At 31.8% G+C, this 17,459-nt stretch overlaps 2 protein-coding genes and 1 long non-coding RNA gene across 3 annotated transcripts; 2 read left to right on the top strand and 1 right to left on the bottom strand.

Annotated features, from left to right (window-relative positions):
* The first annotated feature begins 140 nt into the window (after window positions 1-140).
* Window positions 141-1,042, top strand: LOC124407624. The gene is made up of 2 exons (XR_006929325.1): window positions 141-268; window positions 990-1,042. It is a non-coding gene; the product is annotated as an uncharacterized LOC124407624 (long non-coding RNA).
* A 415-nt stretch (window positions 1,043-1,457) lies between these two features.
* Window positions 1,458-6,827, bottom strand: LOC124407583 (protein sly1 homolog). The gene is made up of 12 exons (XM_046883861.1): window positions 6,683-6,827; window positions 6,203-6,362; window positions 5,730-5,943; window positions 5,554-5,641; window positions 5,225-5,456; window positions 4,296-4,614; window positions 3,397-3,532; window positions 3,124-3,305; window positions 2,923-3,002; window positions 2,602-2,740; window positions 2,014-2,217; window positions 1,458-1,604 (listed from the first exon to the last, which is right to left on the bottom strand). The coding sequence occupies exons 1-12, from the start codon at window positions 6,708-6,710 to the stop codon at window positions 1,494-1,496; spliced, it is 1,893 nt and encodes a 630-aa protein (XP_046739817.1). The 5' UTR covers window positions 6,711-6,827; the 3' UTR covers window positions 1,458-1,493.
* Window positions 6,828-7,638: 811 nt separating this feature from the next.
* On the top strand, window positions 7,639-12,601 carry LOC124407614 (protein phosphatase 1 regulatory subunit 14B). The gene is made up of 5 exons (XM_046883912.1): window positions 7,639-7,926; window positions 9,651-9,871; window positions 10,939-11,028; window positions 11,173-11,214; window positions 11,350-12,601. Exons 2-5 carry the CDS (start codon window positions 9,659-9,661, stop codon window positions 11,389-11,391), a joined length of 387 nt encoding a protein of 128 aa, XP_046739868.1. The 5' UTR covers window positions 7,639-7,926; window positions 9,651-9,658; the 3' UTR covers window positions 11,392-12,601.
* Window positions 12,602-17,459: the final 4,858 nt, after the last annotated feature.

The raw sequence follows: 17,459 nt of genomic DNA on the forward strand, positions 1-17,459 counted from the left end.
TTTCCAGACGTTGTTATTGAAAAAATTCACAGTATTCCGAGTAATAAGCAATATATTATAGTTGTCCAGCTTGAGATTAAATTGATTTACCTTTGATTAATAATTGACAAATTCTGTTTAAAATTTCATTCATCCTTATCCTTTTTACATTTGGGTAAATCGCGGAAAAATTCGGAGCATGAATCAATGCAAATAAACATCAGCTGAATCACTTCTGTAAGATAGAGAGAACTGGTCAGATGTTTTACAATATTGAGTTCATACGTAGGTACATTAGGGTATGCAAAAAAAACAACTTTTTTTCAAAAGCCCATCAAAATTTCGGTAGAGCATCTCAATTAAAATATCTCAGCCGAATATGAGCTTAATATTGACATTCAGAGATGCCGATTTTGTTTTTTTCATTTTCCATTTAAATAACACGTAAAAAAAATCACAAAATTGTATAATTTTCTTCTCTCTAGTAAACGGCTTGAACTAACTGTTTAAATAGAGATTCTTATGGGAAATTTGTGATTTTTGTGTATTCACAAGAGTGTAATTGTTAATTTAACATCTTATTTTATGTATATACCGATCTTATTTGATAATCTGTCAACTTTCTCAAAAAAAAAAAAATATCATTATATACCGAATCCGATATGTAATATTAAATATACAAAAATTACAAATTTCAAGATGATTCAATGTTTATAGGCGAATATCTCGAAATAGGTTAGAATTAGGAAAATTTTATCAAGTACTTTTTTTTTTATAGAGAGTGAAAATTCCTATAAGAATCTGTATTTAAATAGTTCGTAAGTCAAACCGTTTACGAGAAGAAGAAATTCGAAACTTTTTCCATTTTCTTTACGTGTTATTTAAATGCAAAAAACAAAATCGGTACTTTTAAATATCAATCTTCAGAGCTCATATTTGGGTGAGATATTCTATTTGAGATTTTATGAGCTTTGGGAAAAAAAATTGTTTTGTCTTTGGCACAGGCTGAGCTATATGAATAAGCTTTGTTCATTTTCCTATATGCTGTTACGGTACATTGATTCGAAAAAAGAAATGATAAATGTATGTATGAACATTTTATTGTTATTCCAAAAATATATTTTCTTTTTCTATCTTGGTATAAGTTACATATCGCTTGATTTTTTCGTGTGACAACGTAAGATTATTCAGATTATTCTTACCACACATAAAGCCAGCCTCTGATTTGCTCCGCTTAGGTATTAAACGGCTGCTATTTTTGAAAGTTATATATTGAAAGAAATTAAATGTAATTAAATTAAATTGATCTTCACAATAATTAAATACAGTTGTGAGTTTTCTTATAAAAGATACCATAACTTTATTTATTAACGACTGCTGAAAATGTGCATGGCATCTAATCAAGGTATCTATGTATATATATGTGTATATACATGTACAATATGTATCTGTTCTTATATTCTAATCAATTTATTTTCCCTGTGTTTATAGAAAAACACAAAAGTTACTCTTTATCAATGTGTTTCTTGACCCAGGAGAGATAGCTGTTTCAGGAATTGTCTAGCATTGACAAGGGTTGATGATCCATAAACAATTCGTTTATTTGTGCCACCTCCACTTTTTTGCTAAACAAATGAATACATATTAGAGTGGGAAGAAGCAAATTAAAACCGAAAGTAAGCATGAAATCAATTAATTATTGACAAAACATAGACAGTACACCAGCCATGCTATATTACCATAATCAGAGAAGTAAGGAGTTTGAAAACAAAATTACTGTTATTAGATACAGCAAAGATAAGCGAGTTACAGCTATCTAATATTTACTTAAAATCGTAATATGATGATTAAATTATACTTCAAACATGGTGATTTACTGAATATCTTCAAAACAATTCACAATATTAAAATATAGAAGTAGGGTATCACTTTTACTTGTTTAAACCACATTACTCCATAATAAAATGAATTCTTAGCAAGATAACTCAACAAAGATAAGTAGTATAAGCTTTCAATTTAATTTGTATCACATACCTTGACATAATCAACAAGATTTTGATATTCGATGTAATTGCCACCACCAACGACAAATACAATCACTTCTTGGAATGTAGTCCTAGTTCTTGGAACTTGGTCGATTTGTTTCAATTGTTTGGGATCTAAGTAATGGTAATCGTCAGTCTGTGGTGATTGCCTCATCTCAATTAATTCGTCAACTATTTTTGTAACAGGGAGGTTCTATTCAACAAAAATTTAAAAAAAAGTACAAATATGAAAACATTGTGGAAATTATCGAAGGATTATCCTATTTCTAGAACTCTGTACATTTTTTGCTGGTTTCGCTTAGATTATTACCATAATTAAGTATGAACAATGGAACAAAGAGGCAAGTTTCAAGAAAGTAATTCAATAAACAGTACAATTGTAGTCTGCGATGTATTGCTTTGGAATTTCTAAAATTTACATAAATTATCTACTGAAAATATATTAACGATATGATATAGATCTGGATTAAGTTTTTGTTTGAAAATTTTCAAGTTGATTCTAGTCATGAAATTTATGACCAATTATTACACTTATTTTCTGAAGTATTAACCAATAATTTATGTATGTAAAACTTACATGTCTTTTAACAACAAGATTCTTCACACCTTCCATTACTAAAGAAGATCCTTGATTCATCAATTTTGAGAACATACTAACGGTCTTAGTACCCCCACCTTCATATTGATTTTGGATTCCAGCTATTCTAGTGTACCCTCTGCAGAAATAAATGTAGTATATTCATTAGAAATGCAGTTTTAGTAATGATTTAAAGTAGATGTTAAACGTTGATACGTGTCACCTAAGGATACTGGTTACTTGGCAATTTCATAAAGTTATGGTGAAGTCTCATTAACAGTCTTGTCAACAAGGTATACTGAGTATTGTCAACTGACTCACCGCCACCTCTTTATGTATGCCAGAGGGTTTAAGTCACATCCTGCACTGGCTAAGGCTGCCTCGTGTTTGTTGTAATCAGTCTGAAATATGACCAGGAATGATGCAAATGTGAGAATAGGTAGGAATATAAGTAGGGATTACGTATCTACAAGTATAAAAAGTGCTTGTGAGTGAAATTAGTGTGAAGTAATATGAACTCACCTCTGACATATTGGAACAAAGGTAGTATATAACGAACAGCCGTAGTTTGTCTTCAGGTGTTCCACAATCAGGATCATTAATAATGTCTAAAATACTCCTGTCCAATGTTTGTTTACTCATGATTTTCTCTTCTATTTCAAAGAACGTATCGAGCCGTCGAGATTTAATAGAATTCAAAATACCTGAAAACGTATGGATTAGTTAGAAGGTGTAGGTCATCGTCAAGTTCCTGACCATTATCGTAACACGGTCATATCTAAATTTTAATGTTACCTGTTGCTATAGTTGTATGCATGTCGATCAGACGCTTTTTTTCAAGAAGCTGTGGTAGGGAGTTAACAGCACTTGTCAGACGTGCTGTATTGTTTGATACCATAGAATATGCAACGTCAGTTTCATTATCAATCCCCTAGAAGACAAAATAATTTCAGACATTGTTATAGCCTATATATTACTGATTAAAGTATGTTACAAATTAAATGAATTTGAGTTGTTAGAAAAATCTTGGTTTTAAAGTGCGTTTGTTATACAGATCTCAAAATTTCTTGATAAAAAACATACCGTCACTCATATTTGTTATAGTTCAATTACACAGGTCGGCACGAATTTTGAGCATAGGTTCTAGATCTCCAATTTTGATTGCTTCCACGTAACTGATGAAAGAAAAATTAGTTTTATAAGATAAAGTTTGCTTTAGAGAAACCAGAACGATATTTCAGATTTTCAGAAAAATTACCTATTTTCTCAAACATTTACTGTAAATAGCAATTAGACAAACTTCAGTTTCGATTAACAATTTTTGAATAAAAGTGATGTAAATGCGAAACCGAAGTTTGTTTGATTGTTACTTACAATAAATGTTTGAGAAAATAAGTGATTTTTCTTAAAATCCAAAATGTTGTTCTGGATTCTTCAAAAGCAAATTTTATCTAATAAAACTATTTTTTTTTGTTTTAGTTAAGTGGGAGAATTTACAATTTGACATCTAGGACCCAGACTCAAAATTCTGGGTTATTTATCAACGTAAAAAAGACAAAATCAAACAGTATAGCTAATAAATGAAGATTTTGATTATTATTTGATGTATAAATTCAAAATTTATTTATTTACATATAAACTCAATAAGAAAAAAATTTGTTTTTCTCGATCTGTGTTATTGTTTTAGAACATACCATTGACGATTTCAGTTTCTTGACTTCTTCTTCGGAAGTTCGATATTGTTCTAATTCCTCTTGAATTGCTTCAGCTACCATAGGGAATGGGCTTCCTTTATGAATTGACCAAAAACGATCTCGGTTATCTAGTTCACAGGCACGCGTTTTCGACCGTGCTCCACCAGCTGGCGATCTTCCGGCACTTTCTTCGACTACTAAACGGTTCAAAGCTAGTTCTAATACGTCGTGTGCCAATGCTTGATATGTCCAAGTATGGTGAAGTGGTGTTGCCATATCTACACTGCGATCCAGCACAATGAGCAATGGCCGTTGGAAACTGGACAAAAAATAAATTTCACACTTATAAAAAAATTCGGAAAATCTAGAAGTAAACTAGCATCATAATTTTCAAACAAAATCTGACAAATTAATTGATGTAAATTAATTTTTCAATGTAATTATTACGGTGTTTCAAAATGAAAAAAATTTGGTTTACCAACGAGCCACACTTGAAATGATTAGTTTAGGTAGAAACAAAAATTCTGGCCAAAGATGGGCATTGTAGGTTGGATGAAAGATCGGGGGCATTTGTTTTTTAATTTTCTTTCTCCTTTTTATCGAATTTATGATGGATAATTGTTAGTTAACATTTTTTTTGTGCTCAGAGCAGCCAGTGGATCAGTTTATGTCTTAAATGAGATGGTCCCGTGTTTTAATTGAATAATAATCAGTAGCATCTTATTTAAAACAGAAACTGATCCACTGGCCGCTGTGAGCACAAAAAAAATGTTAACTAACAATTATACATTATAAATTCGATAAAAAGGGAAAAAAATGAAAAATCAAATTCGCGTGATCTTCCGAAAAATCGAAATTTTTTTTATTTTTAAACACCCTAGTAATTATGTTTGACCCGTTAATAGTGTATAGGTGGATTCACATGGTACCTGAAATTTCCTGTTCCAGAAACCTCACCCTGAAACAAGTTATTTCTTGCATCCCAAACATTTTCTCTCAGTTTCTTGTCCAACTTCTTTGCAACCATTTCTGCAGCATTACCTTTTGGGCAACGTATAATAGGAACTGTTCCTAAGGTCACAAACACTGAAAAGAGGCTGTCAACTATTGCATCCATGATTCCCTCCATTTCTGTGTCCTTTATTTCTCCACGATTGATAGCTAGAAGTGTGAACAAGCTATAGTAATCAACATAATTCTAACTACAACTGATAGTTTCATAGAAAAAGAACTAGTAAACCTATATGTTTATACTAACCATGATATGAGATGGCATCGCTGTTCTGATGTCTCAGAACGAACAAATCATCCTCTAACGTTATAAAATTGAGATATTGATCAAAAACCTTGAATTAAAAAAGAATCAATGAAAACATTAAATACTCTCTCTTCTCTCTTGTTGAATGTAAACTAATGTCAATTGAATTAGACAACCTTGTGAATATTTGCTACTGCTCCAGCCTGCAAAGCTGCAGCAGCAAGATCTTCCATTTTCTGCCGCGATATCGGTGATATAAAATTCAAATGATATATATCATATAAACCATTCTGTAAATCTTGACCAATACGTCCTAAGTTCTCATCAGTAGGTGCGCAAAAATAAACAGCTGGAACCTCAGGAATAGGATCTCTGTCGGAGTGGAGCTGCCTTAATTCAAAAAATGATAATTATAGTATCTAACATAAGTCTAATGAGAATCGAGTTTAAGTGGTCTATGGAAAACAAATAGAAATTACTTCGTTGGTGCCTATGTATTTAACCTTTTTCCGAGTAGAGTCAAATACTGAGGAGTATTTCTTTCGTTAAAGTAAAGGATTATTAACAATACGCTTATGGTTGGTTTGCCCGTGTAACTATATTTATTACAAAGATGTATCCACACTGCTGACGAATGTACGGAACTTACATATGCAGCGTTATTCCAAGCTCTCTAAGTTCCTTGATCGAAACTAATGGTGATATTATGTCCTGTCCAACTCTGTCATATATGAGGATTTTCCATGTTGGTTCAGCAGCATCCAGTTTTACTTCAGGATCATTGAGGTTTAGCATTTGCCTCAGAGCATCTGGTACACAAGTTTGAATTAAAAATTTGTATGGAACAGTGTGACGAGTAATAAAATTAAAGTAGGATCTTGATTGTAAACAGATCTGTGTGAGTTCAATGAATCATTTTCAATATGAAAATGGTAGAGGAAATAGTTCTTGTATGATGCGAAAAAATCTGCAAAATCATGCATTAATTCAATTGTATAAGAGTAGATTATCCTTGAATTATGAGTGTCCATTTCATGGAAATATTGCCCAGATGGACAAATTTAACCTAGACTTTTTGGAATCAAAAGTTTGGTTCATTACTATTAACTACATTGAATATTGATCGTACTTATCTGTTTTTCTCGGAGACTGATCATATTTGAAATGCTGTTCGCTATCGGATTTTTACAAATGTTTACAATAGGTTAAATATCTTGTGTGATGACGTCAAACGTAATTCAACAAGCCACGAACCATCACCGGCTGTCTGCTACAATCAGCTACAATCACCCGAGTGGTCACGATTCGATAATAACTTCACACTGACACAAGCACTGACACTTGTCCTCCCCGCGATGTTCAAAAACCATAAGACTTAATAAGCAAACTTCTGAGAACAATTCCGACTGCGGTTAGCAGGCTCGCATATGGTGCAAAGGCAGTGTGTCTTCAAATTTAATCTTGAAGTGTACATACCAGATTAAATACGTGTGCATTTTTAGTATGCATTTTTTGCGTCAAACGTGTGAAAATAGTAACAAAAATACGTCGAATATGCTGTGTGAAAATCGAATTTGATTAATCAGTGCGCCTTCAAACTTTTCCAATGAATTAGGTCCAGATCAAATAATTGCGCTTCATTGAATAAAAATCTATCCTCTATTGACGCGAAACATACGCGCATTGGACTTAAAGACGATCCTCATGGGTTTTGTGTGCTTAGGGAATACTTGTGAACACAGTGGTGTTAAAAGGCTCCCGCCGATAAAGAAGCTACTTGGTCGCTAACACGGCTTCTTATACCTCCAGGCCTATTTACCCGAAGAGTAATGGTCGTGAAAATTGGCCCAGGGGCATCCTTCAATTCTTCCGTCAAAGACTTGACAAAAGCATGTTCTTAATTCGTTCTCTTCTTCTTTATGTTCCGCACGATACCGTTCGACTTTCATAAGAATTCAAGAAAATTTCATGCACAATATGCAAGTTGTATTTTCCATTTCGTTTTCCATAAAGTATAGAGGTGATAGGTGGCGTCTCCACAAGGGCACAGTTCCAATCACACGAATCATACTGACATTGGAGTGAAAATTGTATAACTTGCTGGTTCACCATTGTGGACATTGTTCTCGTCTATTGTATGCTGAACCGGCGGTTGTCCGCTCGTCCGTAATCAGTTCATTGTTTGATGTCTTTGTTGTTCCTTTGGCTCTAAGGTTTGATGTCGCGGGTTGTTCACGTACTCTGACTTTGCATGTAGATTGTTTAGTTGTATAAGAATCAGTGGCAGGTTATTTTGGGAGTGGTGCATGCTGTGCATTTACTTTACCGGTTTCTAGATTGGATATAAACTACGCGTCGTTCGCCGACTATCTTGTAAGTACTTTGTCGACACTCTGGTTAACCGATTTAATATCGAAATCAATCACTGCTTATATACTTTGATTAAATGTATTACATAGACTCACCACTTTCGATCTTCGTCTTGAATCAGCGTTCCGAAACAGGAATTAAGTACTGTGACTACATTTCAAGTTCAAATAAACTAAATTAGTTTTCTTCTATAGTACAATGACTCACGTTATTCGGTTTATGCCGATTTTTTTTCACTACGGTTATTCTCGACACGTTTAAGTGTGAAAAGAGGTGGACATTTCATTGTACACCAAGTAACCAAGACGCAGCGTTATTTACTTACATGAATTACATACAATGTTTATTAGTGTGTGATCTAAGTGTCGGATGAATAGAACTTTTTTGCAACTGTCCATTACGAGATAATTGTATAAATTTTAGGAATGTAAGGAAAGTTACACGATATAGCTCATCAGTGATAGTGGTGAATTTTCTGTAGAAAAAATAGCTCAAAACAATATAATTTACAGGCAAAATCATCTTGTGTCGCATATCAGGCTGACAATTTATTATTTCTGTAGGAAACAGCGTTTAGAGTATGATGTTACAAACAAAGAAGATATGCGAAAATTAACAAGCGCCACACTTCAATTCTTCATTGATAGCTCAACTAACAATTTCGTTACACAAATAATTGCATATTCTATATTCGGTTTTCAATATGAGCATACTCTAAGTAGAAAGTAACAAATTACTACAGAATACCAAAATTTCCATTTTACAGATTAATTACTTGTTGCTATTATTGTTAGCTTATCGTCAAGCGTCAATAAAATTATATAGAATGATTTACTCCGACTTGAGATAGTCTTTTCTTGTATGGATTAAATTAGTATATGCTTGCAGTTATTTAGGCATGGTTAATACATCAATATGATCTAGTTGCTGAAATCTCTAGCTGTGATTCAGCATTTATTAATCAACCTGTTCAAGGTTACCTTGATGAAACTCACATGTAATGGTCTCCTCATTGATCACCTGATTGTGTTCGTGATCCACATGTCTTTTCGAATGACAAATCTTATTATCTTTACATCAACGAAAGTTCTCCGTAATACAAAAGTTCGATTCTTGCATTATCCAAATAAAGTTCACATTCTAGCATATTTCATGTATGCAGAAAGACGAAAAAAATTATTGAAATTGAAGAAATCCATAAGCTCAATTGTTTCTTATGTTTGATACACCAAGTTTTCTTCTTCTGTATCGATGGTATTATTTACATTGGCGGTATGAATGAAGTAAAATTGCTTTATTTCGAAAGGAAATCAACAATCAAGTTGAGAAGATAGGTCATTCACCTGCTTTAATTACACTAAATAAGTACTATTGTACAACACAAAGTATAAGTATTAGTGAGAACGAGATTTAACATTGGTATTTTATAGATATGTTGTAAAAAAAAGTTTTTGTTTTTGTAAATCAATCTTCAAAGTTTATTCATCAGTGATGTGTACGCATTTAATCTTGTGCTATGGCCTTGAATTACGATTGCTTATGGATTTTATGTGACCGTCTTGAACGTTAATTTATTGAGTAATTCGTAAAAATCATTTTCTAAGCAATCTTGTTGCCTCATAACTTTAATATGATGCTAGATATTAAGACATCACATTGACTTATGCAATGAACTTACTTCTGTTTAGAAATATGAAAATAAATTAATATCATTATCTTTTATTCAGCTTCAGCTATGGAAGCTGGTGGTGGTGGTGTTCTGACAGCAGAACGAAGTCCTGCACGCGCTAATCTGCACGTTGCTTTCACTGAGAAAGGAGAAGTCAAAGAACGTAGAGAAAAATTTTTAACAGCCAAGTATGGTTCACATCAAATGTCGCTTATCCGGAAGAGACTCGCAGTTGAAATGTGGCTCTTTGATGAGTTGCAGAAACTTTATGAAACTGTGGTAAGAATTTATGGGTAGCCATAGATAGGCTTTATTCGACCTCAGTTTTGTGGAATTGAGCCCAGACACATAGGAAATGACCATGAATTTTCTTTTCATCGCATTTAGCATAGACAGATAAAATATCAAAAACAGTTTTACGAATTTTATTGGAATAAGTATGAAAGAATTCCGATATTTGAAAGTAAAGTAGTTTTCTGTATAGTTACACCCACCTACCTCCCCCAAGTGAGACAAAAATTTATCTATGTCTGATTTAGCATGATTATCTCTACTTGGTGGTTCGGTTTATTGATCAGAAATATTTTCAGAATAACCTTCTTAATCTTGCTTAATTCAAAATTTCCAGAAATCTGTTCAAGAATTTCATTCCCTAGGAAAATACTTTGAATGAAATGAGAAACAGGAATTCTTGCATACCTATTAATACTATAAAAAATCAAAATGGAAACGTTAATTTACAAGTTGCCCCATACAACGGGTGGAAATCTTCATGCTCAATGAATCAATTCACTCCCAATTAGTTTCAACTGAACTTATGCTCTGTGCAGTGTAGTAACCCCTTGGGAGTTCTGATGTATTTTATAATTGGCTCATATAGTCACTGAAAATTATCGGTAAATCGTTGTGTGCGTATGGTCAGGACATTGACCAACGCAATAAAAGCTCTATCACTTGCAAGTCATAACAGAATGATTGATCGTAATACTTTGATATCTGAATTCCATTTTGTTGAATTTTCCCGACAAAATTTCATCAGTGGTTTACCAAGTTATTACTGCCATAAATACATGCTATAAACATTTGCAACATACTCGTTTGATTGATTAATTAAAAATTTATGCTGTTATTCTGTCGATTAGAAGTAATACTTAGTATTTCCTTTCAGTTGACATATAAAATGCAGAGATAGTTAACTTCCTCGAGTATTATGCTATTTTACCATTTCAAACAATAAAGCCTTGGACTTTAATGAACTTTTTATTATATTCACTATATTTCTTTTGTTGAGTGAGCATGAATAATACTTTATTGATAATATCAATCAACAATATGTTACATCTTAGAATGAAAATGGGAAATCTCGGGAGGTTGAGGTAGATATAGACGAGCTACTCGACATGGACACAGATGACCATAGAAGAAGTTACTTACAGGTACTTAATATTGATTATTTTTTCATTGAAATTCAGTTCATAATATCAAGAGTTGAAGTATTGAACTCATATGAATATTTACCCTTATTATTTCAAACTGTGTTGCTGATTATAAAGTTTCCCTCACACCTCAATCATTTTCAGGATTTGCTGGTAGATGCAAAAAAGTCACCACACGATGTAAAGGTGAGTAGACTCTGAAATAACACATTTTCATGTCAATGTTTCGAAATTGTATTTGCTTGTTTATCAGTATATTCAACGAATATACTGAGCACATGGTGTTGAAGAAATTATTAAGAAAAATGATTTTAATTTTAGAAATTCATCAACGATTTGCTCGAGAAAGCAAAAACACTCTGAACAGCAACTGTCTCATTTGGCAGATGTGCTACTCAATTTTGACACACAAGTTTGCTCACTCCCCAAATGTGGCATAAATAACATGTGAAAACCAAAGTGAATTTTCACTATATGAAAAATGCCACCATAATAACGATAACATACGGCTATAGCGCACTGAGGGAGGAAACTGTGTCTATTCAAGTCTACTGGAAATACATATATTATTACCACATGACTCGATATAGTTTTTTGCAAGCATACGTTGTTTCAATTTGAAAACATCAAAACATGGTTCCAAGCATTATCAGTAGATAGTTTAGTAACAAAATTTCGTGTAGTCCTCAATGTACGATCTACGTGCCAATTCAATTGCTAGTACAGAAATTTTCTAGATTTAATGTTGTAGTAAATTGGAGCACCTTATCAATCTTCTTTCAGGTCTAATTTCAGTTTTAAACAGGGTAATTTGTTTATGTTTCTCAAATACGAACGACAATCGTCCATTTGTAATTTTGTTTTAATTTCAACTGTAAGAAGATTGTATATTCAAATTACGTAGCTTCAGTAATGTTAAATGCTCACATTACTGTTATTATTCACGAATACTTGCCAGTTAAGTAGTTAATGATTATAGAATTATGGTAAATAATAGAAAAGAAACGAGCCAAGAATCCATTTCAATCCTATCTTCATGCTATACGTTTTTTCTGAAATAGATACTTATACATATATACTTTACTAGATATAGTTGAAATCCTTGGCAGAAAACTTATTACAATATCTTGATATTACAGGAGATTCGGTTAATGAAAGTAAACATACAATCCGAATCTTGTGCCAAAATAAAGGTTGGCTTATTCTTACCTGTTCATAGTTTTGCCAAAAGATATTGTAATTAATGTTGTGAATCTCTTTCATGTTTCTACTGTAACAGCTACAAGGTAAGGGTCATATTCCCTAGAAGATAGTTTAGATTGCTAATGCACTATTTTAAGTATGATTTTTGGAATAAATAACATTACTAGCACTTCCAAGATTGGCGAGTGAAAACCCTAGATCTGTAAATGTCTTATCAACTTTATAAATATTTTACAATTCATTTTCGATGATTGCTTTCTTAGCTGGGTTGAAACAGGAAGATAAAGTGGTGATAAATTAGTTAGGCCAGTATCGTCATCAATTGTGCGTTGTTGATTGAAAATTGAGTCATACAATGTAAATCTGCAAACAAACAAAAGTTACATTTTACTTCGTAAGGAGTAGCTAGCCATGAATGCTCGGTCAATAATTAAAAACAAATTAATTGAAAAAACTTATCTTATTTTTTCATCATGCTTCATGTACTCTTTAAGTATATGGGTATCTCAACTTTTTTGCCTTCTCCTTGTATTCCTTAAATTCATGATGAGCGATCTGCTTTCCCTGGGCTGTTGATACACATATTGATTTTGCTTAGTTCTTTGCTATTCAAACTATTGGCTAATTGATGCCCCATTTTTACTTATCTATGCTTGTCATTTTTGAAATTAGATAACATAAAAATTTATCAAATGCAATTGTAATTTTTGCAGGTACTGCACAGATAAAATACAACTTGATTTATGATTGTACAGTTGCTTAACATTGAGCTTTAATTAATTGTATTGTCGTGGAATTTGTGATATCAGAAATTCCGAAGATACAATAGTCTTCCGTTTGGTTCTAACTACTTTTATTAATAGTACAGTAGAAGTCTTTCATTACTTGAACTCGAATCACCTTATTATCCCGAAGTATTAACTCTCCTCACTTTAGTGAGTAACTAATCCGATAATGTAAATTCACAACAAATCTCTTTTAGTAGAACCACGCATAAGAACAATTCAAAACCTACCAGTGTTTTACTTTTTCAATATCAGAGGTAATTTATGTTTCCAATTAAATTACTAAAGGCACACTGTAATTTTCAGTTGATCATCTATAGAATATTATTACTAGCTCTTTATTTCGTACATCCAGAAAAATTACGAATGTATATCAATAATCCGACCTTAATTATTCAGAATGAATGAACAAATATAATGAATTCAATAATGGTTTACTTCATTATTTTTATTATGAAATAAAATTATCTTTTGCTATTACGTAGTTCATAATATCTGAATATATTTTTATTCATTTCACCCCGTTTTAACAAGTTGGATATACATATATTTATCCTATTACTACCAAAGATATAGTAGAAATGAATTGAAAATAATTTCTGTCTGACAGAGAATGCATTTTTGAATCTGAAGCGAATGAATGAACTGAATTTTCACTATAGTAAATGTATAATTTGCATTACACAAAAATATCAATCCCTTTTGTTTTCAAATTAATAGAAGCAACAATATACAACAACATTATCTCTGCCAATATTTTTATTATATTGTGCTTTATGCAAATTTTCGTATACAAAACGGTTTGCTCGAAAAGACATTTTAGTATCAACCTGAAGTTCCAGATATCATTCTCAAAAGGGATTTTTTTTTAGTACCAAAAGTGCTAAAGTCAAATTCATTTTATCAATACACGTGAAAAAGATAATTCATACATTCTGGGTATTAGCTAAATTACAAGGTGTGTAGAAAGTATATATAAAGTAAACTATAGATGCGTAACATTACCACATCTAGATACAAGTGAATTTTGCAAGAAGAACCTCAACTTTTACAATCCAATTGATTTTGGAATCGTATTGTAGTTACTGTTTTCATCATACTATTTTACGTGAAATATTACTTTATAGCTATATATATCGAGTGGCGGAAATAATTGTTCAGCCAAAATAAAATTGAGTGTCACAACAGCAATATTGTTGATTTTGTGTTAGCTTTCGAATTAGTTTGAGAAACATCTTGAAAATACTTTTTTCTTAGTTTCACTCAAGTTTAAAAAATACTTGACCGTTTCCAAGAATTTAGGCCGCAGAATCTACTTGTATGTGTGTATTTGTGCTAAAAAAAAGGATCAAAAAAATGTGCTATGACTGGCTTTTAATACAAACTGTAAAAAGTCATTAATTTAAATGTTGAGTTGTTTTTCAAAATTTCTGCCCTTGGCCTGCGAACGAGTTGTTATTGCATAGTGATTGAATTTACCATCATCAAATACATTGAGAAAATTTTCCGAAGCGGATCTCTTAAGCTACTTGATCTTTATGTCTATACTTTTTATTAACAGCTGTGAGTTGGCTCCTATTATAAACGTAATAGCTTCATTTCACGATACTCATTGTGTACGCATATACGATAGTATATCTTAGGATGGTCTGCAATTTTTAATCACTAAAACTCTTGTCATACGAACCTTCAAACTTATTCCAAATATCTGATAAAAAGCATGTCCGAAGTCTCTAGCTTCTACATCAGTAGAAAAATGTGTACCAACAAGCTTACATTTTCCCATCGAGGTTAAAAAATTTCATTTAAGGTTGTATTTATGGAACCCATTGGAGGTGTCATGATTAAGATTTTGCCAACCCCAAATTTTTGACTGCCTTAGTATATATAATTATATATCCAGATAAATGTATGCATACTGCATACTAAAGATGAAACTTATTAAAACATTTTATATGTTGAGAACTAACGTTGTTCAAACAAAGACGATTTTAGGCATAATTAAATAATCAATATAGAATTATTACTTGAATGTGGCTAAGTTCGTGACTGCTGTGACAAGGCTCGATGTATAGGATTTTGACCACTTTAAAAATGAGAAATGCTTCGCCTAGGATGGTTAGAATCCAACATTCTGCGTAGAAATCAAATGTATTGTTACTCTGTAAAGTTATATGTTACATCATAGTTTTTGACCGTTAATTATTTTCAATACTCTGGTTGACCTCAGAATCCAACAACAATGAGGCACACTGTTTTTAGAATTTTGACCAAGACATTAGTTGATCGCAAACAGTTTTTCTAATTTTGATAGACATTTGGTTTCTGGATTTCGAATGTACTCTTAAACGTAAACATCCATATTTATGTATCATGTGTAAACGTTACCGCAGATTGCACATTTTGTATGTCAAGTGTAATACCGTTGATTAATATCATATCATAGTGAATATCTATAACATATTCTGATTTTTAGATTTCTAGATGTCAATATCTTTTTATACTATTTTAATCTGTTTTAACAACAAGTATATTTCAAAATGGCTGTATTTTCTTAGAGACTCAATTAATTAGAATTAACGCACTACAAAAAATGTTGAATAATTTGTAAAGTATAGAAAAATGAAAGTACAACAATTTTAATCGCATACAGTAATGAACTGCGAAATAGCGAAATTTAAGAGAACACGAAAATAACTGTCACTGTGTACGCACGGTTTTGTAATACATCTGATCTCTGGGTGTCACATAGATGACTTATCAAAAATTATGGAAGCAAGTTTCTTAAAATTTTATGTAATTAGTGTATGTGTAGTATTTACATGGTCATTTTCTAGGGTTTCGAACTACTGATACACAAAATTTTACGTATGCTGCCAATTTTTCTGAAATTTACCTATTTCATGTAGATCTAAATCCTGTACTGACATTTGTTCAATAATTAATTTTTTTTTCCTAACCAAACGAATTACGCACAAAATTTGCTCATCATTGCCGAATATGAAATGTAATATGAAATACAAATTTTACTTGATCTGCCAGCTGCATACTAAGTTCTTTCAAGAATTTTAGAATCATTTTCATTTCTTTACTTTGACTTAACATAAAAATTCACAGTAATATTCAGGATAAATACTTTACTGCAATAAAATGATTTATTAAATTTTTATGACGTAGGATTAACAATTCGTTCTATAAATGTTTAAATTTTTCACGTCAGCGCTAAGCAAACAATCTATACTTCTCTTCACCTTGTAGAAAATATGACTGTTCATCAAACAGTTGAGCATTCCTAAACATGGTATGTTACGTTATTCAAAGCTAATTATAATCATCAAAGTTTCTCACGGAGTTTACAAACTGATTTTCCAAATCTGTCTGAGACAGTAATATACTAATAGTTTGGGTACTTACTACCAGATATCTGGTATTGCACTGGTAATTGTCAGATATACATTGTTATATTATTCATGTCTTCCTTGCTGGAAGTTTGAGTGCGAAATTTGCTCAACTAATTTGAATTGTGATAAACTGAATAGGCTTTTGTCGCATCTGAGAGAAATATCCTTATCATGCGTCTAAACGATAAATGAGTTACTGTGCACATAACTGATTTAATATTTATGCCTATGAGTTACGATCATGATCAGCGACGAGTATATTGATTTGATTTAACTTTGTTAATAATATTATACGTCCATTTACGTTGTTATATTCATCTAAATAAATGATATTATTAAATTTATAGTTCTTTATCACGTTTCTTAAACATAATATCATATGATTGACGAAAAACGAATTTTAAATATCCGGACCCAAAAAATAAGTCTTGGCTTAGTCAATGAAAGTCAGTCAATTTAAGATTTATAAATTTTTGCTAGTGCTTAGTACACTGTGATATATTTGTTCTTGCTGCCTTCTCACTGCAGAAGATTGAACACTGTTTTACAGCGACCAAAGACTATTAGATGAAATAAAAGAAAGGGAAAATGTTACAACAAAATGTAAGTTGATGTCGTTTTTTATAATTCGAAATAAACATTTTGCAATCTTTCATTGATTTTACTGGCTTGACAAACTTTGGTAAAAATCTGAAATAGTTTGTGAATATCATTGTGTTCTCAGCAAACTGGTTTAGTGACTTGGTATAGTGACTTATACACAATTGTAAGAAATTAAGTTCACGATTAAATTGAAAGTAATCAATGGGATTCAATAAGTGATAACTTTCTATATGCCATTGTAAAATCTGGAACTTTGCTAACTATTGTGAACGTTGTATGTGATCATTTGAAATGTGTGATTTTTCTCAATATCCTACAATATGTGCTACTATGAGAGGGTAAGGAAGATTTATAACTGGCACAATAATAAAACAAACTGTGAAGTGGAATTCAAATTTGTATAAAGTACAATCTTATTATAACTTAAAATCTGACCTGT

The sequence above is a fragment of the Diprion similis genome, chromosome 6, assembly GCF_021155765.1.
Source record: "Diprion similis isolate iyDipSimi1 chromosome 6, iyDipSimi1.1, whole genome shotgun sequence".
NCBI lineage: Eukaryota > Metazoa > Arthropoda > Insecta > Hymenoptera > Diprionidae > Diprion > Diprion similis.